General features: G+C 35.9%; 1 protein-coding gene across 6 annotated transcripts in view; it reads left to right on the top strand.

Moving 5' to 3' along the window:
- The window catches only part of KIF6 (kinesin family member 6), a 175,984-nt gene that overhangs the window by 111,771 nt on the left and 38,937 nt on the right, over window positions 1-25,276 (top strand). For all 6 annotated transcript variants that reach the window (XM_068676590.1, XM_068676586.1, XM_068676591.1 and 3 more), the window contains 2 exons: window positions 2,252-2,354; window positions 9,009-9,064. In XM_068676590.1, coding sequence (XP_068532691.1) covers window positions 2,252-2,354; window positions 9,009-9,064 — 159 coding nt within the window. The remainder of the gene's footprint in view (window positions 1-2,251; window positions 2,355-9,008; window positions 9,065-25,276) is intronic.

The raw sequence follows: 25,276 nt of genomic DNA, 5'->3' as shown, positions 1-25,276 counted from the left end.
GGAAGAAGCTGTAAGCACCATAAAAGTTTTTGTTTTCCAAACTTAATTCCAATTCTTAAACTCAAAGGCAAAGCATTGTCAGAAGGGTTAAATACTTTACATTGCAGTACTATGTATGAATAAAGTTGTTTCATTGTTTATTTTAAGCTCAGCTGTGAATTTCATTAAGGCTTTCTGCACTTAATACAAACTTTTTCTGAAAATAAAATAATAATTCTAGAGGGTCAGCTCAGGCTGCATATTAAAATTAGTGCTAGTGATGGGATGTATGTACTGTAAAATTCTGCTTCCAAAGCTGACTTATTTTCTTCAACGCAAGCATAAAACATGAACATTATCTTCTCAGGTCATTATCAGAGAAAAATATATTTTCCTAAATCCTCTTGCTCTTTTGGATCACACAGCAGCAAAACTGCACTGTATCTTTCTTTGATTTTCTTATTCAAAAAGGGTGGAGCGTTTCTGCATGCTTTGCCATTCAAACATTCCTGGTGGTTCTATTTTCAACTCAAAATGTTTAAATTAGTAGCAGATGTGTTGATTCTTTTGACTGAAATAGAGGGCATTTTTTTCTGCTATATTTTGAATAAAGAGTTTTTAAAACTTTTACTGATTATTGCACCCTAACTGCTAGTCTGTGTTACCAGCCTTCACTGTAAACAGTATCTTACACCACAGAAATCTCACACAAGTCAGTGAAAGGTAGTCCTGAAAGGAAAAGTACAATGAGAGGCAGCAGAATATATTCTGGAGTGACTATACAATGCAGTTTTTTTCATGCGAACTCAGCTAGACTCCAACAAGGTGTAGCATGCTAGTATTGCATAGCCCAACATCTGTTTATGTATCACAGAATCACAGAATTTCTAGGTTGGAAGAGACCTCAAGATCATCGAGTCCAACCTCTAACCTAACACGAACAGTCCCCACTAAACCATATCCCCAAGCTCTACATCTAAACGTCTTTTGAAGACTTCCAGGGATGGTGACTCCACCACCTCCCTGGGCAGCCCGTTCCAATGCCTCACAACCCTTTCAGTAAAGAAATTCTTCCTAACATCTAACCTAAAACTCCCCTGGCGTAACTTAAGCCCATTCCCCCTCGTCCTGTCACCAGGCACGTGGGAGAACAGGCCAACCCCCACCTCTCTACAGCCTCCTTTAAGGTATCTGTAGAGAGCGATAAGGTCGCCCCTGAGCCTCCTCTTCTCCAGGCTGAACAAGCCCAGCTCCCTCAGCCACTCCTCGTATGCTTTGTTAATACATGCCATCTCTGCTTACACAAAAATTGCAAAGTAGGTAGCCAGGAAAATAATATGCAAACATTATATGTTATTGGTAACATTGGTCAGTTGGCGCAAACGATATAGAAAACTCTTGCACAGCAAAATCCCAGGAAAGTTTACACAATGGATGTGGGGCTCTTGATAGCTCTGAAGCAGGAAGGAAGATTTCTGAGTAGCCTTTGAATTTGTTTTTTTGTTAATAGTAATACAGATACATGATTTCTTGTATCTGTAGATCATTCAGCAGTGATAACTGGTAAATAAGACAGACTATCATTCTTTTCTGGAGTAATCCTGGAAAAAAAAAAAAAAAAAAAAAAGAAAAAAAAAAAGAAAATAGGTCTTGAACTTCTGGTGCACAAAAGAAAACAAATACCATGTTGAAAGTTTAAAAGGCAGGAACCAGACATTTTTTTAGATACAATATCTGAACATCTGATTCACTAAAAGGAGGTGACATTCACTAAGAGGCATGAAACATTAATTAAAAGAAGCCCAATGTTTTTTCTTCCTAGAGCACTGAAAATATTCAACTCATGTCTTGGGGCAAATATGGTAGAAGAATGAAAGAAATACAGAAGCAAAGTGCAGCTTGATACCTCATACTCTTATACTTAAGAAATACCTCATATTCTTATACTTAGAATATTTCACATACAACATTCACATTTTGGTTTTATTTATGAAAAATGTAAGTTGTCTTGAGAAATTATACAACACAAATATTCATGCTTTAGAGAAATTAAGTGAAAACAAATTAATTTGTCATGTAAGAGAGCTTTTGTCAAAAATACTTTCCTGTTGCTGGACCACGGAGCATAGTCTACTGGTTTTTTTTAAGACCATTGGGCTGATTTGCTATATTTGTCTAAAAAGGAGTTAATTGAATGTGAAATGTCTGTCTCTTGCTTATTTTGAAGTAGTTCCTTTTTTTCTTTTTTTTTTTTTTTTTTTCCTTGGGGCAGGAGGAAAGATGTCCCTTGGATGTCAGGAGGCTTTTGAAGTTTTCAAGTGGGACCATGCTGACAGTATAACCATTGAGGACAACAAACAGCTTCTAAAACAGAGGTGAGTGTCACAACAGTACAGCTGGAGACAGACATCTGAGAGTTCATTATAAGCCTGAATAGGAACATGTAGTTTTACACTGAACATCCTAAGCCCCTGTTAAGATGTTGGTACAGAAACGTGGCCTTTTCTTACAGGGGATATTTCATATTTGGAAGGCACTAAGAGATGATGGAGGGAAAGTCTGAACATAATATGAAAATGGCATGAGTGATTTCAGTGCATCTTTCCACAGGCTTTATTCATCTTATCTTCATAGCTTCATTAAAGCAATGTGGTAAATGGCATTCACGATCAGGAATTATCTAGAGGAAGTTAGATTCATGTGACTAAACTGATTACTGTAATTTCCATTGTCAAAAATGCTTTACTGGCTTCAGCACTGAATTGGACAGTAAACTAGGAGATGTTTAACAGATGCTTTTGTCTTGCTCCTATCTTGTTTGCCAAGTGACTTTAGCTTCTCTCTTCCAGTTTTGCACTCTAAAACAGAAATAATACTTTCTCCCCCACATTTATTGTTAATGCTAGCAAAGCACTTCAAAATCTTCTGGTGAAGATGATGAGAATGGTTAAATATTAAAAACATGAATTTTAATAAAGTGGACTTTAAGCATCTCAAAAATCAAACCACCAAGACTTTATCATGCTGATTGTAGAAAAGTACTGTTTCACTGTCAGTTTTACAAGTGAAATATAATGTTTTTAGATCAGACATGTCAAAAGTAGATCTCTCAATGTACCCTTCTAACTAATATTCCCCTAAACCATTTTTTCTTTTCTTTTTTCTATTTTTCTTTTTTCTCCTGGGGTCTCTTCCTTCATGTTTTGTCTGCTTTTTCTGCTTTGTTAACAGAACAATTTTCCTACTTAACAGGCATTAAATACATTGTTTTCAGGGTCACTGAATCTTATATATATTTACTTCAGTGTAATTCAGGCAAGAAATTATCTGCTCCATGTCTCCATGGTTTATTCAAGATCTTGCTATTTACCACTTTCGTGAACTGGTTAATTTTCCACCCAGGTCTATGACTTGTAGCCACGGGGGCACAAATTGCCAAGGCATTAGAAGTTCATAAAGTTTTATTCACATAAACTGGATATTTAATAATGTCTTTCTTCTGATCAATAGATCAGACGATGCCACATGTAACTTGCACTGCAGTCATTTCTGACGTTACTGTCTATTGAGAGAACACTTCATGGTTACAGCATGATCATGGGAGCACAGCACTTCAGAGCCATGTCTGGAATTTACTCTAGTTAATCACAATTCTGCCATATTTTCTCTGATAGTTATTACTATGAAGCAAGCCAGTATTTCCTTCTGTTTTCAGAACATGTAATAGAGATGGGCAGAACCCACAAACTGACACCAGATTTTCTTTCCCTAAAGGACAAATTGATTCACATTCACGCCTTGGATAGCCCCTCTCTAATATGCAGCAGCTGATTGCTGAAATCGGTGCTGTGAATGTTCATACCTTGGAGCAAGACAGTTTTCCCCTGCCATTTTCAATGGATTTTAGTAAAGATGCTTGTAGTTCCAAGATTACTGAGTTCATTAAACTGGATTTGTATCAAGTCCAGTCTGTAATTTTGAATGCAGTCTCTGAACCACCAGTTGCACAAAAACTTGGTTACCCAGCCAGTGTTCAAATTGCACAGGAAGAAGTGTGTGGACACCACATGTTTAAAGGTTACCATAACTTCCATCTACAAGTAGCCCTCTCATGTTAATATTTTTGTGTACAGTTACATAACCACTTCTGTCATACCACAAACAGTATTTGGTTCACAACTTACTTATTTTTAGCTGTCATATTTTTTTTCTTTGGGTATTTTGGGTAGATTCTCTTGGCTTGCTAATTATACCATTCTTGTATTAACTGAATGGTGAACTCTGGTGAGCCTAGTTGAAAGTTTGACTGTGAGGGTCACAGCTGTTGTTTGGGCTGTGAAGTTATTCACATGGATGTGAATCTATATGAATTATGGAGTCTTCCTCCTTGGAGATCTATAAAATCCTCCTGGACATGGTCTTAATAACTTGCTCTTAAATGGCCTTGTTTGAGTAGGGGGTTGGACCAGATAACCTGGTTGGAAGAGGTCACTTCCAACCTCACCCATTCTGTGATTCTGTCAATATACATGTACATATTTGTAAATACACAGTATTTTTTCTATAACTGCCTGTGTATAAACTATCAAATGTAATCAACTGATCAAATCAAATACTGAAACTATTTATTTTGTCTTAAAAAAAAAAAAAAAAAGTAAAAGAAATACTGTTTCAAACATAACACTTTTTGTCTACCACTTCAGAGATCTTTACAGGGGATGTAACTCAGTATTGTAACTCAGTATCATCCCTGGATTTTTTTTTTTTTTAAAAAAAAAAAAAAAGCTTATTTAGTTAAGGGTAATTTCTGATTTACGGTCTAAGTGAAAGACAATAGATTCAGACTATCCCATTAGTAGAGTTACCTACGGGAAGTACTAAAAAATTGGCTTTGTAAGATAGAAAGGGTGATCTTTTACAGCTTAGGTTGCAGTTAATACAAACCAACTCTTTCTCATTTTTCTTTTGTACAACAATAACTGCAGCCCTGCTTAAGAATCTACATGTATGTTTATGCCCAGACAGAATCAGACTTCTGGAATTTGGACATCCTATACTTGACTTCCAGAGAACTTAGTAATGTCGTGTTCCTCAATACAACAGTGTTCTCTTAGCATTGTTTTTCTAAGGTGGAGAAAAATGTGTCTCATTTTCTGGTGAAATATACTAGCGAGAAATCTTCCCAGCTAAGCCACTCCACTGCAATATTGTATACTGCACTAAGCCTTTTAAATCCCATCCTAGTCAGTATTTCCAGAATTAAAATTCTACTGAGCTTACAGATGTGATGTAAGTCTAGTTTCCATTTTGTTGTTCTCCACTATTTTTTTTTCCACTTTCTTCTTTTCCTGCTTTCTGTGTCTCAGCTAGTTAGCGGCTAACTTGGTTTTTAAGTAGCTATGGATGAGTTTCATGGAAAGGATGAGTATCACTTAGGTCTAATTAGAAACGAGTAAATGTTTGTGTATTTCACTAAATATCTCCAATCTCTCATTTGACAGCCTCTGAATTCATCTTATTTTGCACTATGAGTTAGGTATTTGTTTTTCAAAGTATTAATTTTTTGATTACTGATATTTATGTTCAAAGAGTTAAATCTTTGCAAAATTTTCCTTCCCTGACAGTTAGTGTCCAAATTCATTCTGGCGTTTTCGCCAGAATATTTCATCTTGTAGATACTAGAAGCCATGATTCAACCTTCCTACAGAGCAGTCTCTGTTCATGTAGGATTCTCATGGACTCTTTGGAGCTAAAAATATAATCAATCACTCATCACTATTCATGCTGATATCATTTTTATGCCAGACTTTTTATTAGAGCAGTATCAAAAGTAGCCTTTTTTCTTCCAATATTAGAATCAAATCTTATGTGTTTATCTTGTTTATTTTGTTTGTCTATGATTCATAGTCAGAGATGGAATTTCTTGGTCTGTTATAAATTAATGCCAAATTTTAGTTTAGGTTATAGTGCCAGCTAATAAACTATGGTGTTTGAGAAACAGATGCATAACCCATTCAGCTATTCCTATTTTGAAGGCAGCAAGCTATGAATAAGGTCTGGATAGACATCTGGCTTCAGCTTGTCTAGCTAAATCTATCTGTGAACATGAATCAGAGTCCACAGGACTTTTGCCTCAATAATTTCTAAGTAATTGATGAGCTTAGTATTTGGTCTATGGGACATGGAGGAAAGAAATAGGTACTTCGGAGTGTTCCCATTAGATCTTCACACAACCTTCCATACCTTTTGTGTTTTATGTCAAAACAAGTTCTAAGTGGGAAAGGATTATATAACGTTCTCACAGATGCTTCAAAGGCTTCTGCCTTCCTTATGCGAGATATAGTAAGTGCGGGAGCTATTTAACCACATTGAATTCAGCCTTGAAAACAAGTGTCCATGAGCAGATCTGATTGTGGTCACATGAAATTCCAGCTCTTTCCAGTTTTACAGGGAAATGGACTAATCGAGAATGGGTAGTTTTCCAAGTCCCACCTTCCCAGGTGAAAGTTACATTTCTTGACTAAGGTTTGCCACTATTTGAGTTAGACAAAAATACAGTTTGCAGATTTCCTCAGTTACTTTGGCTAGACGAAGACCTAGACCAAATCATTTGAACAGTTACTTAACTATTAAGTGTTATAGTTTTGCCTTCACATTCAGCAAGGGTCCATTCACACACATTGAAATGACAATTCAGAATTTCATGTCAATCCTAATGGCCTACGACAAAGGTCACAATGCAGCAAATTATTCTTCTACACTTCAAACTATTACAATGGATACTTCCTTGAACAATGTTCAGACATTGCCATTGTACATTGAACTGATTGTCATGATTCTTACAGCAGAATCAACTTGGCATTTGAATGCCTGATCTAGATACCATTTTTTCTAAACAGCTTTATATAGTACTGAGTTAAATAAGTGTAGTAATTATGTCAACAACTGCTATAAAATATCAGAAAACTGATAGGAGGAAAAAAAAAAAAAAAAGGATAAAAGAAGACCTCAAGTTCTAGCAGGTTATAGGGAATGTAGAGGATATAAATGTATTCATTCTGCTCAGTAGGCAGCTGCTTTCTAATGAAATCCCTAGATATCACACATTTACTAAGGAGCAAGACATACAGTGAGCAGAATGCTTAACAACACTGAAGTGAGCATCACTGCAACATCATGTTGCAAGCTAAAAAATAAAATTCTGATCATTAGAATATTTTTCATACCACATAAAGGTTTGGTGATTTGAATATAGTCAGGAAGTTGTCAGTAAATTAATTTATACACGTACCTACTGAAAATTTTTAAGCACTGTAGTCCATCTTTAAAAAATGACATTTTTGGCTGTGAAATGAATACTTGTTATTTTAATTACTAACATGTAAAAAAATCCTAGTCATGGACTAGGATGCAATTATGCTCAGTATTGCTCAAATATAACAAACATGGTCTCCCTAAGAGCTTGCAGTATTACTCAGCATGCAGGTGGGCAAGATACTTCATCTGTACATGGTTTATATTATTCCAGTCTTAACAATTTGGGATAGATGTCTGTGCTGTGATTCACAATATTTTGCATAGGAATGCAATTTTTGACATTCTTCAAGTCACTTAATCTCGCTGTATCTCAGTTTGCTCTTTCTAAAAATTTCTGTAATAATGCTTTGCAGTCAAGAATGCTTTGAAGATTCTTTGACTGATGTTATTCGGTGTTTTGGGAATGTAAGGTTGTAAAAAGTGATCATTGCATTACCTCTTATCAAGTACAATCTCAGATGAACATTTCTTACTATGAATAATTTTCTACTTAAATTCAATCAGCTATAGCAGAAAAAATACGGTGAAAAGGCATATAAAAACAATTTTCATCATTAGTTGGGGACTGAAAACTAAAAAAGGATATTTTCAGGAGAAATATAATTACCAGCTCTAGACTCATCCAGGCCACCAGAGTTAATCACAACTTTTGTAGAAAAGGACAAGTGATATTTGATTGCCACAGGTGGTTTTCTTTTACAGCACACTCGAGAAATATGTGAGTAGATTAGTGCTGTAAACATTCTGAGAGGAGAACCACCTACTGAGTCACTAACAACACATCCTGCAACATGCTGAGCTTTCCTTGGTCTTTCCTTCAAGAAATGACTGAGTTAATTTTTCTTGTCAAAACACTACCCCAAGATGGAAGGCTTCATTTTATGCTAGGATGGTACAAATATGGCATATTAAGTAAAACAAATCTTGTGAATTACAAAAGGCAATTAGTAATTTTCTCAAAGGAAAACACACAAGTTAGTCTGTATCTGTCCTTTATTTACAATGATTACATTCCTCTACCATGAAATACCCCAAGGGAAACTTCACTTTTCCAGTTTTGTTTTGAGGTCCAGTTACTTGAATACAACAAAGGGACTTTCTAAAGCCTGATTAATTGATTTGGTGGATATTAATTTGATGGAATTAGTTTGGTGGATATAATAAGGACTAGCTGTAGAAGATCAGAATAATTTACTTTTGTCACACTTTCTTATTTTTCTGTTGAGAGGTTTCTTAATGACAGGGGTATACATTTATACATGTTCACACATCACAGTGATTACCAGCAATGTGTAAGTTACATGCTTAAATTTGAATTTTCCTGGGGAGCAAATGTTCTAATTTTGTTTTTACTTCGGATTTTTTCTCTTTCTATATTTATATAGCTGTATACATTGCAAGTAATTTATCATATTAAAATTAATAACATAGCCTAATATGAGTATTTAAGAGAATCCAATTCTTAGAATTGAAATAACATAATTTTAAAAATTTATAGCTACAAATTTATTTAGTCCATCTTATAAACCCATTTGTTGCATTCAGAATTGTTTCTTTTAGGCCAGGCTATCTTTTTTGATGGAAAATTGTTTCCTACCAGTTCTACTTACAAAACAAAAATTGTCATGAAGAATTTGGTATTTTATTGTGAACAAATAGTTTCACTAGTTGTGCTTTTGAATAATTCTGTATCATTATGCTTGCATTGACAGGTTTGCTGAAGCTAAATGCCTTGGAGAAAAAATAAATGAAGTGAGAAATAAAATAAGTGAGTACATTTCAGCTTCATTTTACATCTATAGCTGATGAAATTGCAGCATTCAGAGGATACAATAAGAGATTTATTTTCTAAAATAAATTAATCAATGGATTATTAATATTTCCAAAGAGTTATATTGTAACTAATGATAGCAGTAATCATTTTATGTATCTTTTTTTTTTTCCCAAATAATATGAAAACATGATTATTCCAAATAATGTGAAGAGCAGCTCAGTTCTTTACTTGAAATGAGACCTGAAATTTAGCAAAGGGAGAAGTTAAGGTATTAACATTGGATTTCTTGAATTTCACTGCAGGATAAAATGATCCAAAAAACTTTGTTCCAAGTTGTGTCATCAATGTATTAAATTCATATAGCTTTTGATACAATAAGGTTTCATTGTTGAATTATTCCTCTGCACTTCCTTTATACAGATTAATTAGAAGGACTCTGAGGAGTCCTTCAGCTTGGTGGGAGGGTTCTTCATTTTTTTTTTTTAGGGCCCCGACATCATATGTTTGGCTTCCAGGTTCAAATTATTCAAAGCCAAGTCATCTAGAGATACATTCAACCTGAAGCTGGGTTTTATCCAATCCTTCTACCAGCCCTTGATATGTTCCTAGGTGATTTCTGAGTTCTGTTGATTCCCAATCTGTAACCTCTTTCCTAACAATTGGCTATCCAGGCTCTATGTCAGATGTGAAACAGTTCTGTTATCTATCACTGAAGTCTTTGTCATCTTTATGCTGACATTCAGGTGAACCAAGTCCCTGTAGGCTGACATTCAGGTGAACCAAATCTATTCAAGATTCCAGTTACAGACCATGAGGGACTAATTTTAAAAGTGATTTAGCATCCAATGTCATCACTACTTGTCTCATAACAGCAGCTGACTGCTGGGAAAGGACAAAAATCTCAAGGCTCTCCTGATGATTGCTATGTACTTTCACCATATTCATGATAATATTCTCCATGTTCATGAAGGGTAGCTACTGCCAGATTCTACTGTCAAGAAACTTCAGGTACATCACAATTTCTGCTCAGAGATGGTACACAGTATGTTTCAAATTAGATGAACTATGTGGAAAACCTTAGCTATGTTGCCACTGTGTGATAAAACATTGCACAAAGGATGTTTTGAAGGGATCTAGAACCATAGACATCAGGTGCTGAGCCAGCATTCTGAATACTCTGCTGTTTCAACAAGTCATGGCACATTAATAAATCTGCCTTCTCTCAGTAGGCATAATTATCTCCTTCAGGTTAGATAGAACATAGCTCAATACGGACCTTGTGCATGGATGTCCCAAGATTGGCCAGTGTTAGTAAAATTTCAATATCCGCCTTGCAAATACAAGTCTCTCCAGTGTCCATATAATCTCACTTAAATCCTGCCATTGCAGTCACGTGGTCTATCCAGCTTCTCTGCTTTTTTGTAATCTCTCAAAGAATTACAAGAAGTTGATTTTGGTGACAGTAATACACTTATGTCCCAAAAACACTAGTCGTCTTGAACTTGGTCTGGGTTCTGTAGCTCTACATGTGACTCCCAAATCCACATTTTCCACAGCTGTAAACTGCACAGGTTGATAGCAAGGGAAAGCTGACACATGTCGGTCAAACTATTTCTTAGCAACATGTGTCAGTTGGCTTATTCCCATCATCAACTTAAAAAAGCAGGTTAAACCTACTGTGGATGACAATGAATGTTATCCACCACGTAACAGAAAGTATCACCAAGGTGAATAATGCCTGTAGCTTTTGGACATCACTGTGCCAAGGTGTGAATGTGAACCATTAGATCAGGATACAACCTTGTCTTTTCCTCCGCTTCCATCTTGAAGTCTGCATTGTCCTGACTTAATTCTGTCTCCTGGATTTACTCATCTATTATAGGAAGCCCAAATGATGTCTTGGCCTAGACTGAGGTAGAACCAAAGTCAGCAGTGGCTGTCAAACTTTTTTCTTTTGCTGATGTTGAAATCCATTTCAAAGCATAAGTATACAAAGTATATTTGCATAAGTATACAAAATATACACCAAATATACACCAGCAATAAGTAGTCACACGCTAACGCATCATGCTCATTGCCAGGAGCTGTGATAATGCTGCTTGGGGATAGGAACCTAGCAGCCACCTTACACACACCTTGTATTTCATTAGTCTCCATTTTTTTAATTTTGGTCATAAAATGGAAGAATATTCTTTTCATTTAGTTCATACTGTAATCATATTGTATGAATAACAAATTCCATCCAGGACATGCAGATTCCATATGGATATGCTGATCTCCGCAGATTATGCAGTACTTTGTGGATGGTTTTTAAATACTGATGTTTGAGGCTTGAGAGTGATCATAACATACAGTCCTTCCTTGAATTCTTTCTGTGTAACGTTATGCTGCATATGAAAATTAGCACTCTGGTTGACCTACACACTGGTTTTTATTCTCCTATTCTTTTCTCCTGTCCAGCATTCTTTTGATCATAGTTGTAAATAAATCTGCCTATTAGCACCTCTCTAAAAATAAAAACTTTACATCAAGAACAACACTTGCTGGATTACTCAGCTTAACAAATGCGATTACACTGGTTAACATAGTTTAGCATCCTAGAAAAAAACTTTAATTTGTCTTGTTCATCATAGTATGCATAACATTAAAGTTGCTAAGTAAGGCTATTAAGCTGCCAAATTTTTACTGAAAATGTGGCAGGAAGAATAAGAGCCATCTGCAGCCTGCAACTAGATCTTTCATTTACTTTTATTGTTATTTTGGTTTCCTAAAGCATTCCTGGCTGCCTTGTGCACAATCAAGAACAGATCCCATCAATATCAGTTTCTGTTATTTCTAAGCTACACTTAATAGTACAAAACTATGTACCGCAGAGGTTATAGAGCACATTTCATGCAATCTGATTATATACTGAGATAGTGACAGTAGTTGGCTGTAACTTGTATGTCATAAATATCCTTTCATTCTGACTGGAAATATTAGTGTTTTGCAGTAAAAAGTACACAGAATATTCCAACCACTTCTCAATTACATTAGCATCTCAAAAACACATCAGGATATTAGAGCTGGAAAAAGTAATCTGGAATAAGATTTTCATGGTAGGCTTTTGCTGGTGTTATAGCTTGCATAAAAAGATTAAGAAACACAGATGTAGTCTAGATTACAGTCTAGATGTAAACTGGGTTTAAGAGCAAAGTGACTGTAACGTAAGAAATGAGACATGGTTACCATGTGCCTTTGCTTCTGTACCACATATTCCTGGATTCTGCTTCCTTTTATATGAATAGAAGAATGTAGACATTTTTTAAATTATTTTTATGGAAAATAATATTTATCAGATTTTTCATCGTTCTTACTTTTCACCATTACCTCCTAGAAATAAGAAAGTGCATTTTCTTGTACAATGATTTTTTTCCTCTTCTGATTTCCAAATAAAGAAGCAAATTGCTTTGGTGCAAGCATTGAGGAGCATGTTGGTGGGCGCTTCTTTTTCAATGTCAGTATACTGCATAAATACAGTATCAAAAGGCAGAGAAATTAAGACTGGATTTGGGCTACGTAGATGTGTCTGGATCAGCTTGAGTGAACTATTCAGAATCGTTTACATATGACTAGGGAATATAACCAAGGAGTAAACTTTAAATTGCAAATACAGAGTCATCAAAATCAAATCAACATAAGTAAAACTGGAAAGAAATAACTGAGAGGTCAGGGAACTAATGGGAACTCTATAACCAACATAGGAGAAGCAGTTGACAGTGAGCCAGTACTGACATGCAAATAAACTTTTGTCTTTCTAGTCTAATATTAAAAACTCTAAAATGTATATTTCACTGGCTAAGAAAAGAGAAATAAATATATATATTTTTCTCATTAAAAAACATGCTGTGTCACTGCAAATATTTTTGTATTGCATCATTTCCAGAGAGTTAGGGGCTTTAACAAGAGATGTAGATCCTTTAAAGTATTACTTAAAAAGTCTTAGTTAAAAAAAATGCTGAAGCCAAGAATTTGATTTCAGAATAGTAAAGGTATAGAATCTCCTCTTGGAAAAATTGAGGTATTGTGCCTAGCATGTTGTGATGGCTCAGCCTTGGGTGGCTGTCAAGCACCCATCAAATCACTTTCTCGCTCCTCTTCCTCAGCAGAACAGGGGGAGAAAATAAGAAAATATTCATGGGTCAACATAAAGGCGGAGAGATCACTCACCAATTGCTATCACAGGCAAAACAGGCTCAACTCCGGAAAAAAATATTTATTCCCAATTAAAATAGACTGGAATGATGAGAAGCAATGACAAAAATCTAAAACACCTTCCCCCATCCCCTCCCCCATCCCCTTTTTTCTAGGTCTTTCTTTCAGACCTTCATTCTCAATGTCTCTGCCTTCTCCCCCGGCAAGTGGCACAAGGGGAATGTTGATCAGAGGTCCATAAACATTCCTCTCTGCCACTTCCTCCTCACACCTTTTGCCTAATCCAACATAGACTCTCGATAGCCTGCAGTTCTTTCAGGACATACCCCCCTGCTCCAGGATGGAGTCTTTCACAGGCTGCAGGGAAATACTCCACTCTTGTCTTCTCCATGGGTTGCAGGGAAATCTCTGCTCCATCACCTGGATCACCTGATCTAAATAACTTTGAAGCTGTTTGCTGGAAATGCTACCTCTCTCCCAGGCACTCTAAATACCAATTAATAACAACACTCTGCCTTTCTTGTGATCAGCACAGGTACAGATATAGCCCTTCACTACATAGGCAAAGCTGAGTTTTAGAACTTGGTGTCTACTTAGCCTGACAGAGCTTAATTTTGTTAATTCTGGACATCTTACCTAGCCTGTCAATTCCTTTGAAGTCTATATAGGGGGCTGGGCTAAAATGAATCGGTCTATTATGATTTCTTTCTTGATTTTGTGATACTTCATGAGGTATTTATGAAACAAGAAAGTTGCTATGTAGTTAAGAAATTGAAGGCCGCTATTCAATATAAACAGAGCAGTGTCTTCCAGAAGGGCTAAATCTTTATCTAAGAAAGCCTGAAGAGAAGCTGGACAGTTACAGACCCTTCATATAAGGCAGATTAACCTGAGGGACACAATGTGGGCCATACCAAGGCTGCAGAGTCAAGTTATCTCTGTCAATCTTTGCTGTCTAAGCCTGCATGCCATCCACCCCACTGCACTGCTAGATGTACTCCTCCTGTGCACATCAGTAAAATACTAAAGGTTGCTCACTGTCTGGGAAAGGCTAGTCCTTGCTGGTTTTCTGTAAAGAAACCTTCCTAAACTGCTGGGACATCTAGTCATATATCTTTTGGCTCTGGTTATTTGTTTTGCCTACCCAGTCATAGTCAAGGGAAAGTTTGCAATAGCTTTTCCAGGTTGTGGTACTTCTTTTGAGATCTGTTGGTGAGGAATTGAGATGGTGTCACCTTTCTTTGGAAAGCAAGGGTAGTAATTCTTAAAGGCTATGTTTTATACTGACAGCAAAGAAAGTGTTTTAACACTTGCTACCATGGTCGGATTCAGTGCATACATATTTACCATTCTGCAGCAAGATGACCAGCATAGTAGAACGGATTTCTGCTGTCATGACGACCAGTTTGACCAGCAGGAGGGAAATGACCTTCATGAATCTAAAGAGTTTACAGTGATCGGCATCCAGTGTGTGGACAAGTCTGGAAGCAACTAGCTGTTGCAGTCTGGAAGCTGGATACAGTAGACATCAACAGTCTGCCATTAATCCAGTTTGAGCTCTTGGTGTTGTGGTATCACAGATTTATGAGGTGATTCAGTTAAGTGTGAGGAACATAACTGATATGACTGATGTCATTAGATGTTTTTTCAGAGAGTAGGTTTTCCAGACTGCTCAGGGTGTCAATATGCAAAATGTGATGGCCAAAAAATGCATGTATGGGACAATACTTGCAAAGAAAGTGACGTGGAAATATAGCATCTCTCTTGTCCAGGTTAATTGTTTTATTTCTAGGACACGGTTATCAGCAAGGTGTTTTTATACCATTACCAAAAGCATTGTGTGAAAATTCTGACAGGAAGGAGAAAAAGTCGACATCTAAACAAATTGCAAATCATTAAATAACAACAGAAAGCCCTAAGTGCTACTATATGGATCATAGAGCAAGAAAGAGTTGGGGACATTAAAAGTACTGTTTTCTGTGTATGTTAAAACAATGCATTCATTCAGAATTTAGTGACTACAAATGTTTCTCATACACAAAAATGTGCCACATATTAGAAGCATTTAAGATTAGTAAACATTTCCAGTTCATCCCTATAAATGTCTGTTTTGGAGTACTTATACCACTAGTAAGGTTAATTTTTTCCTAAGGAAAAAAAGTGTACTAAATGGTATTTAATGCCCAAAGGAAAGCAGCTGTTGTTTTTAGCCTGTCCAGAAATAAGCTAATGTTATAATTGAAGCTGAGAGAGAAAGGGCAAAGTCATGTGGGAGTAATAACTCTGTGAGGAAACAGGCACTCTTGGAATGAGAAAGGGTAGGTGGGTGGATTATGTGCACATGATGTTGATGATGCAGCTATACCCACAGGAATGCTGAGATGTTGCACTGCTCTGCCTCATTTCAACCTTGGATTTTAGTGCACAGGATTGTAGGATACCTAAACCAATGACAGTCTTTAATGAGGGCATGTCCTTGTATTGCAAAGCAATATTATTGAAGGGTCTTCAACTAATTTTCTTGCAAATATTCAAAAAATTGTCCTTGTACATCACAGTTCATTGAGAGCTTCTCTGAAATAGTAAGAAATGAGGGAGATTGAGGACAAGGTGTAACAGTGCTCAAGGACAATATTGATCCCAACTCACTGTCGTATAGCTTGCACTATTATTTCTGTGAATGCAAAGTAAATGTAAAACCTAACTAGAACCTAAATACTGTAAAACCTGCATTTATAAACACTTTTTTTCTCTACATGCAAGACTGTAAGTATGTATACATACTATGGAAGACAAAAAATGCTCACTCGTGACAACAGAGATTTAGTGTATATGACAAAGAAACTTTATTTAAATTTAATTTAACATTTATTTTAATTTTATTTTAAAATGAGAAGTCAGGTTGTAGAGTTGAGAATTAAAATGATGGTATAAAAGTAGCCCACTTCTGGCAAGATTTTAATTTGAAGATTTATAGTCTATGATTACAGCTGCTACTCCTGCTTCATAATTTTTGTATTGCAGTATGTAATGTTTTCTGTCTGAAAACTTCTGGGTAGCAGCATTATTCTGAATTAGAGATGGACAGCAATATACCTAACACTTGGTGTTCGTTTAGTAAAAAAGTTCTTCCTCATACAGCCACAATTTCCTTACTTTGATCATCTACTATTTTCTCTGTCTTCTTCCATAGCCTGTTTCTTGCTGTCACTTTTTATATACACATAAATACACCTTTTCTAAAGAAAAATTAAGGACAGGTATACTCACATGATTTTAGCAGTCTGTATATTGTTAAAAAATTTGGCTCTTTTTTTCTATATGGCACATGAAACAGATGAAAAAAAAATCCACTATTTTTAGTGGCAATTGCAGCAAGCAGTAAGGGTATTAATAATTTATCTGAAAAGCAATTAAGTACAAAAATACAAAAAACTGACAAAACACAGTAATGGAAATATAGTTGCACAGCTATATTGCTAGCCATTGCAAACGTTTTAGTTTTTGATATCTTCTTCTGTAAATAAATGCGTCATTGATTAACAACTCTACTTCCACATACTTGGCACATTTTAATAATTGATGAAATTTTAATACATGTCATAGCACAAATGAAAGACAGTAATGACGGTAGTCTCATCTTACTGCCTGCAAGAAATTCTCTTTTAAAAAATTATTTTCTTATGGTCATTCTTCATCTCTGTGGAGATAAGCAAAATGGATCTACTTCTAATTGCAAAGCAAGAATATTTTATGTAAGGTTTTTCTTTAATCTTACACTGCTTTATGAAGGGAACTGATAACCACTTTTTGCATAGATAAAAATTGAAATAAGATAAAGTGATGTTTTCAGGTAGAGATGGTCAGAGAGCACTCTGTTGTCTATGTTGTATATCTTCAGTGTTTTGCTTCACATGCAGGAATGAATTACTTTGAGAAAGGAGAACAATTACTGAAGAACTCTAATCCCAAGGATGACTGTAGGAATGTAATGCATATTTTAGTCTATGATTATATGGATTGAAAGAGTTGAGAGAAGTCATGCATGAACAAAACAGCGTTTTTTAAGATATAACTCCTCCATTGACAAAAAATCCATTCTTTACATGGAACCTAAATTAAATGAATATGTTGCCATGATTTGCTATATGAAAAGAAACTTCATCAAAATCAACATGCTGCTTTCTTAAAGTCTATAATATAAGTGGTATTATCTGTTAATTTCATATTAATGTAAATGTTTTGAGTCAGGACAATAGGTCACTGGACATTGCATCAGCTATGAATGAAATGAGGCTAAAATAAGGGAGAAATTACTGTGCTTTGAAATGCATTCCATTCTTCAGTGTAACTATTTGAAATACTTATTCATTTATAGAAATGAACATTGAGACTTCAGAACTGCTGATTAGTATAATTCACTGTTCTGGTTTAATTCCAGAACGTATCAAGTACTTACACAGTCTTACATCAGTTGTATATACATTCAGAGAGTTTTACTGGAAATGACTAGTGCAGAGGTAAAATAGTAGGAGTGGTTTTAACAAAAGACTGAAAAATTGCACAGAAAAAAAAAAAAAAAAGAAAAGGTTACATTCCACAGGCAAATCTGATTCCAATGAGATGCAAACAGCTCATAAATAAATTAATTCACTATGAATAGATATTTAATGAATAGATAACACAATAATATCATTCCACAGTGTTTTATTCTTCAGATAGCTTAGTATGAATTGCTGTTCTTAGCAGAGACCTTTAAAGTCTACAGAAATTGAAATCTTGAAATCTTCATTCAAGAAAAACTAGCTGAGGGCAGTTTTAGTTCTACTTGTGTAAGGATTGAAAAGAAGATTCTGAAAATATTTCCATGTTTGACTTTATTGTTTTCATTTCAGTTGATAAAGGACAACAAGCATTAGATATGACAGTAATTTAAAGAGTCAAATTAAATTGCTCATATTATGAAATATGTTGCAATATAGTCCACCTTTGAGATCTCCAAAGCTGCCTCCTTGAATCGCACTCACAATTTCACCAAGCTTTATACAACTGAGGCTACTCATCCTTCTGCTGGTTTTGAGAGCGATCTATCATTGTGCACTCAACCAGCCCTTTTTGGGACTGCCCTCTTTTTAAAAGGTGCAGTGAGGACTACTACTGTGAACAACGAATATTACTATTCATTGTGAACTACAAACATCCAAAGGAAAAAAAGTTGTTAGTTGTTCTTTAAGACATGCTCATATATACAGTCAGAATTTGTCCTCCTATTTTTCTTGCCAAAGTTTCTGAGGGACTTTCAGGTATTCTGAGACTGACAGGGGAACAAAGACTGTATATGTGCTGCACAAGTTGGCTGAGGCAAGATGTGCAACCATATGAACATAGACTGTACTTCGTAAGAAAAAGCAGTCATACATAGGTAGCCATTCTTTCTGGTTCTAATTGTCTTTGTTTCTTTTGTTTATCCTTTCATTCTGTTTCTTATGAAGAAAATCTGTCCTCCTGCTCTACAATAGAGGTATAATAATCCAACTTCGGTGGGAAGAATAGGCCAATTTTATGGTATGTTTTTAATTGATGTCCTTGACCTCCATGATGTTTATCAAAAGCATCTGTCATGCTGAATAATTTAAAAGAATGGTTAAGTAGTGAGGCTATTTGCAGGGGATACTCAGCAATTAGGAGAAGTTAGTCTGAGATTTTTTGATGATGCCTGAGAGGCATGTTGGTTGTGACCATGTTTTTTAAGAGGAGCAAAGAAGAAGCTGTTTCATAGATTTTTTTTTTATTTTTTTTTTTAGAGAGAGAGAAAATATTATAAGCTATATTATATTACAGAGTATGTGGTCTAAACATGGATCTATTTAGCAAATTTCTAACACTCAGTGGCTTGTCCAAACACAAGGAGTCTCTGTGGATTGGAAGTGATTTTGCATTTGATAAAAGGTGTGGCTCTTTAGGTATCAATCAATGTGTAAAAATGTATATGTCAGGAGTCATTGCAGCAAAAGAGAAGGATAAATTATTTTAAATAATAAAATCTTTCCTGACATCTTAATTCTTCAGAATTAGCTCAGCTGGTATTCAGGAATGATACAACAGGTATAGAGTGTTTTTTTCCAGTACTTTTCCTTATTTTACCATCAATTTCACATTACAGAAGTATTGTGTAGTGCCTTTAAATATTACACACAGTTCTGTGTCACTAGAGAAAAACTTGCATGAACGGTAAGAGAATTTGCCATTTAACTTGTTCTTTGATTAGAGTCCATTCTTGATATGGAGAAGCTCCCTGGGACCCAAGGGAATTCAATGCTTGGTACTTGAAAGCTAAGGGTCCCAGATGTTCTTCAGACATAAATCTGAGCAGCGCAGTGAATCTGAAATGCTCAGAATGTGTTGGGCATGTGCAACTGGGCACTCACGCAGCAAACACAATGTAACCCATCCAGCACCACCTGTAGGTGTCAAACTGACTGTATATGCCCAGCTGGCTCCTACAAAGTCTGCTCAGTGTCATGCTGCATGTGTGATGGTTATGTGTCCAGGATTTCTGGCTGCCTGGCAGCTGCTACCCCAGCTGGACTGCCGAATACCTGAGAAATTCTGGACAAACAGCCAAATCAGTGATCTAGAACAAGCCAAAACAGTAGCTCATCATAAGAAGTGGTAGATGTGACAAGTACACATCAGTGGAGAAGGGAAGCTCTCTGAAAAGGGAGATTTCCTGCTTACTGCTTCTACACTTCTCTTCGAGCAATGGGATGGATATACACAAAAAAATAAAGCTTCAGTACATTTAGTCACCATGGATTTCTTCTCTCTTGGGAAGCTGTCTACATGTTGCAGATGTCCTCTGCTGCTTAACAGAGAGAGAGTCAGTCTTGCTCTCAGGACACAGCAATTTCTGTCAGAAAAAGTAACGCAAGTAGTGTTTCTACCATACTTAATCTGGAGTGTCCAGCTATGCTATAAACTGCAGAGGGATGTCCCTTCTGTCTAACATAACGAAGCATGTTAGCTCTTCAAAACCTGCAGCCATCTGTGAGAAAAACAAAGGAGAAAACAGGCCACAGGGACAAACAGTCCCCCAGCTGTAATTTCCCAGCTGGGATGTTATTCAATGTGGCTCAGTGCCTAGAAGCCTCAGCCTGTTTCTGATCTCCAGGTCAGTTTCAAAGTAGTTTTGTAATAAACCAGGCATGTTTATGTGTCCACCAAAAATAGCAGTAGCTGTTAAAGCTGAAGCCATTGGGCATGGTTGACACAGTCTTAAGATTCTTTCTCCTTAATTTCTTGGCCCAATTGTTTTGCAACATAATGCTGAAAAAACATAATTCCTATGTGTGTTTGTTTTGGATAAATATCTGATCATCTTGCCATTATGACTGCATTTTGGAATCTATTTTTTAAATGTTACATTTTGGTTTTTGGAAATGTGGAATTAAAAATACAGAAAGACAGCTGAGTTTCTGCAGATTTTATTTCTTAACCACCTTGTCACCATCTGCAGTTTTTTCTTTGTTAGAAATGTGATTTACTTTGCTTTACAGGATGCTACTTCTTATTTTTCCATTTGGTTACAAATCCTTCCATTTAAATTTATTTCCTTCTTTCCATAATGAACTATAACTTAGTTTTGCCCCAATTCCACTAAGGTTCTTTTTCTGCTGATGTCCAGCTCATGTCAGGCATGATTTCTGTGTCTCAGTTCAGTCAGTAACCTGTAGAGCACAAAAATCCTGTGATCTCTCTCAGCATCTTTCATGTATCTCCTTTCTCAAGGTGCCATGGAGGTAGAATAGGTGTCATGAATTTCCCATAGGCCTGGCAGGTAGCTACAAAATGGTAGCTGGTTACTATCATCTTGGGCAGACTTAGAGCTGTGATGAAATTCCCCATAACCTATTTTCTTGTTCTAGGAGCAGCCAGTTGGCTCATATTATAAAGTGGTGGGACAGGAGTATATTTTTCTTTCTCATTAGTTAAAGGTTCATGTTAATACTTTTTTGTTGTTGTTCTTTCAGTGTTCATAGTGAATCAGAGTAATCAATGTACTTGTATTTTTGATTTATGTGAGAGTTTGTGCCTAGAATCTCAAGAGAAATCACTGGAAGGTAGCATAGGATCTGGGCTCACATTGTGTTGGAGTAGTGAGGTTACATTTGGTTAGTGTAATTCTTAAAACCAACAATTAAGGAATAAACAATTAAAGTAATACCTTTAGCTGAATGAGAGTCCCCAGAAAACTGATAGTAAGATGAGCAAACAAGGAGGGAAACCAGACAAGAATATGAAGTCCATTATCATAGCCTGTGAAGTAATAGTTTGCCTTTCTGTAACCAGGCGAGACAACCCATCTTTGTCATACTTACTGTACGCAATGTAAATATTTCTAATATTCTAATATTAGAAATAAAATTCAGTCTAATATAAAAAAAATAAAATTCAGTCTAATTCTTGTCTCACTTCAGGAGCACCTGGAGTGACAGCAGCTGTACCAGAGCTGTCTGTGCTGCTGCTGCTCCAGCACCAGGTCATGCACGGGTAGTTGTCGGAGAAGACAGAAGGAACAATGTTATTGCTATCCATCTGTCAGTCCTTTGTTAGTGCAGGATTTGTCTCCCCTGATCTCCTCGATCTGAGGCTGAAAAGGGAATTAAGGAGCCCTAGCAGCCTTCTGGCAGCCTTGCTTCTTTTTCTGCTTATCCTTGTAAGAAGAGGATAGAGGATACCATCTGCAGTAATGCAAAATTGTCCTTGCAGCAGTGCTTAGGAAATTTTTAAAATGAAATTGTTTTGGAAGGTACAAATCTTCTGGCTTCAGGGGGTAATACATATGTTCATGCCAATGCAAAATATTGTCCATTGTTTCAGTGTAGCTTACATATGTTTATTTTTACTTTCAAACAATAGGCAATGCCCCTGGGTGACAGTGCATAGGCTGAATGAGTCCTTAGAACGAGAAAACATGATTTGTCAAATGACTTATTCAGAAAATACCAAACTGAATGAATTCATTTGAACAGTTCTATTATGCTCCCCTGATGTGCTATTCTTTAAACAGAGGAACCTTATTAGTGTAACAGTCACTCCAGGCCTAAGATGCTAATGTTTTCTTTGGAACTATGTTGGAATCTACATATGTAGGAAACATTTTCATTTTCTAATTATTACAAATGATGTTCTGTTCTTTAGAAATAGAAGTATTTTCTGGGGAAAAAGTTATGCTCAGGAAGAACCTAAGTAAACACTTTTTACTTAGGGTTTTCACTAGAATAACTAAAACCAAATGGACCGAGCTCATTGGATTCAATCAAGTTATGAACTGCCGTGACTATATACTTGGAAAAGTACCTCTCAGTAACAGATTTTCTGCTTGTAGTCTGTCTACAGACTGAAAATAGTATTGCTAGATTGCTGTGCTCCAGTTTGCTACTTTATTAGGCTAGTAAGTTCTGATGCTGTCAGTTTGTTAAATTTCCTCTTTAAAAGAGAAAATGTTAGATATTTATCACTATATTATAATTTTTAAAATATTCCAACATTCTTTTGTACACAAAGTTTCCCTTAATAGTGTCTTTATTTAGTACTGGGTATTCTGAGAAGTTGGGAATGAGGAATCAGTCCCTCAAACTCTGGATATGGTAGACCCATTATCTCATTCAGAGTTACACTCTCGAAGAATGAGAATAAGAAGCTCTCTCCTTCATGAGCACTGAAATAGAAAATTGTGTTTCATAGGATCCTGTGATTCATTTACACATCTGGCCAGCACTGATGAATATTTGCAATATATGCATATGTACTTATATGCACCAAAATACAATAGCTGTTTTTTCCCAGTCAACCTACTTCTTAAATCATGTAGAACTATTGATGCCTCCACAGCTGGTTGTGAATGTTGCAGAAGGAGTGCAATCAACACTGAATAGTTGTATTATGAAAATGTTCTCATATGCTTTTCTTAAAGCTGAAGGAAGACTTCTGTTCAGAGCTGATGATATCATTCTACAAGTTATATACAATCAGGATGCGTTTTACATTGCTGAACAATTAAAGAAGCAGGGTTAGGCTCACCCAAACCACTAATATATAAAATATCTTTACAGAAAGCTATTCCAGGTTTACCTGGGATGTTAATATGCTTCTAATACACACCCACACCTCCCACCCAAAACAAACAAACAAACAAAAATGTTCAAGAGGTTGGTATATTTATCACAATAAATAAGCATTAAAATCTGTCACACTCCCATTTCTATTCTGACCTTGTCTCCATGCTCTAAGACCTGCTACTTATTTTTAAGCATCTTAAATTTGGCCATTTGGGGGAAATTAAAATAAAGTTAAAATAAAGTTAAAATAAAATAAAATAATAAAAAGCCCTGTATACAAAGCTGTTCCTCTGACTTTATTTTCCTCGTTCTGTATCTTTACTTTAATTTCTCAGAAATAATCAAGAGATAACTTGTACTTAGTCATATAGATGAGCATCCAAAGCACTAATTCACAGATTATGATTTCTTATCCATATGGCATTGCTTTTCAGTCATGCTTTTGGGGCCAGCTTAATATTTAATTCATGAACAAATAGATGTGATAAACAACAGAGCAACAGCTTCCAGATGTGCATCGTTTCTGACTCCTTTCCAGCATAAAAAAAAAAAAAATAGATACACAAAATATTTCTTAGCTTTGGACAACATGGAAAAAAAAAAAAAACCTCTGGCATTCAAGGTATAGCTTAAATGAAATTCGAGCACCTGGATTCAGGAGAGCTATCTAGAAAATAAAGATTCTCATCCACTTTTATTCATGAAATACAGCAAAATTCCTTTGCTAGTGCATAGAGAAGTACTGCTATACTGACTGAACTGACTGTCCAGGTGCCTATCTCCTATCCATTGAGAATCCAGAAATTACATGTTCTGCTGCTGAAGTCTCCTGAAGAGTATTTTTTGATAAACAACCATGTTTGGCTAAAAATGCTTGGCAGCATTGAGTTCAACTTGAAAAAATATATTTAAAAAAAAAAAAAAAAAAAAAATGAGTAGTGACAGCCAACTTTGGGATGATAATATAAAGTTCTGAGCCTTTGTTTCTAAATTCAGAATGCATCCTGGCTCTCAATTCCCGTTTCAAAGAGATGTGGAACTGCATTCCAGAACACTTAGTGCTTTCTGTTGGTTAGCCTAGATAGCCCAGTATTGTATATGAAAACTGTTATGAATTTATGTGCACTTCCCATAGTGCTTCCTGTGCCTTTGGGCAAATGGGTCTGTGGTACATTCTAGCATTCCCCCCATTTAGATTAAAGGGACTTGGAGATCACCGCAACAATCCAGGCCTACAGAGCCTATGACAATCTGTACTTAAAGGAAGGGAAAGGTCCAAAATGCTGTCATTAGAAGAATACAGTTTTTGTACAGGTTTGTCATATAGCCCTATCAAAGCATTTTTGTATACCAACCAGGAGGTGCAAAAGGTAGTCAGAAAAAAAAAAAAAAAAAAAAAAGTGTGGGATAAAGGTAATTGTGGAAATGCAGACCAAACAATGAACAGTTACAGAAATGCCCATCAATCAGAAAGTGTAAGCATTCCTCTTAGAAAAATAACTATGATGTAATCTGGCCAGAACTAACAAGAACATGTAGGAAATGGGAAGGTAGTATGGAGGTTAGAGACGAAGTTGGGGAAGAATTTAGAGGGCTATATCTTGAACAGCTCAAGAAACAATCAGTGAAGTCAAGTGCAGTGTTATTCTACAGCAACATGTGGCAGAGAGGACTTTCTTATAAGAAGCTTTCTGTTTGTAAATTAGATCATGCTTGAAGGTATTAAATATGTTGATTTAAACTGTTACTGCCTCTGTTGAGTACTGCAAGGAAGGGAACATGTCCCAGTCAGATATTTTAAATAGTAATCTCAAAATGTGCAGTAGGCTACACCATAATAAAATGTATGCCTTTGAATCCATGATAGATAAATTTCAAAGAATGAGAGTAT

Source organism: Anas acuta, chromosome 3, assembly GCF_963932015.1.
Source record: "Anas acuta chromosome 3, bAnaAcu1.1, whole genome shotgun sequence".
NCBI lineage: Eukaryota > Metazoa > Chordata > Aves > Anseriformes > Anatidae > Anas > Anas acuta.
Note: the sequence above shows the minus strand (reverse complement) of the source record. Positions and strands in the feature narration are given on the sequence as shown.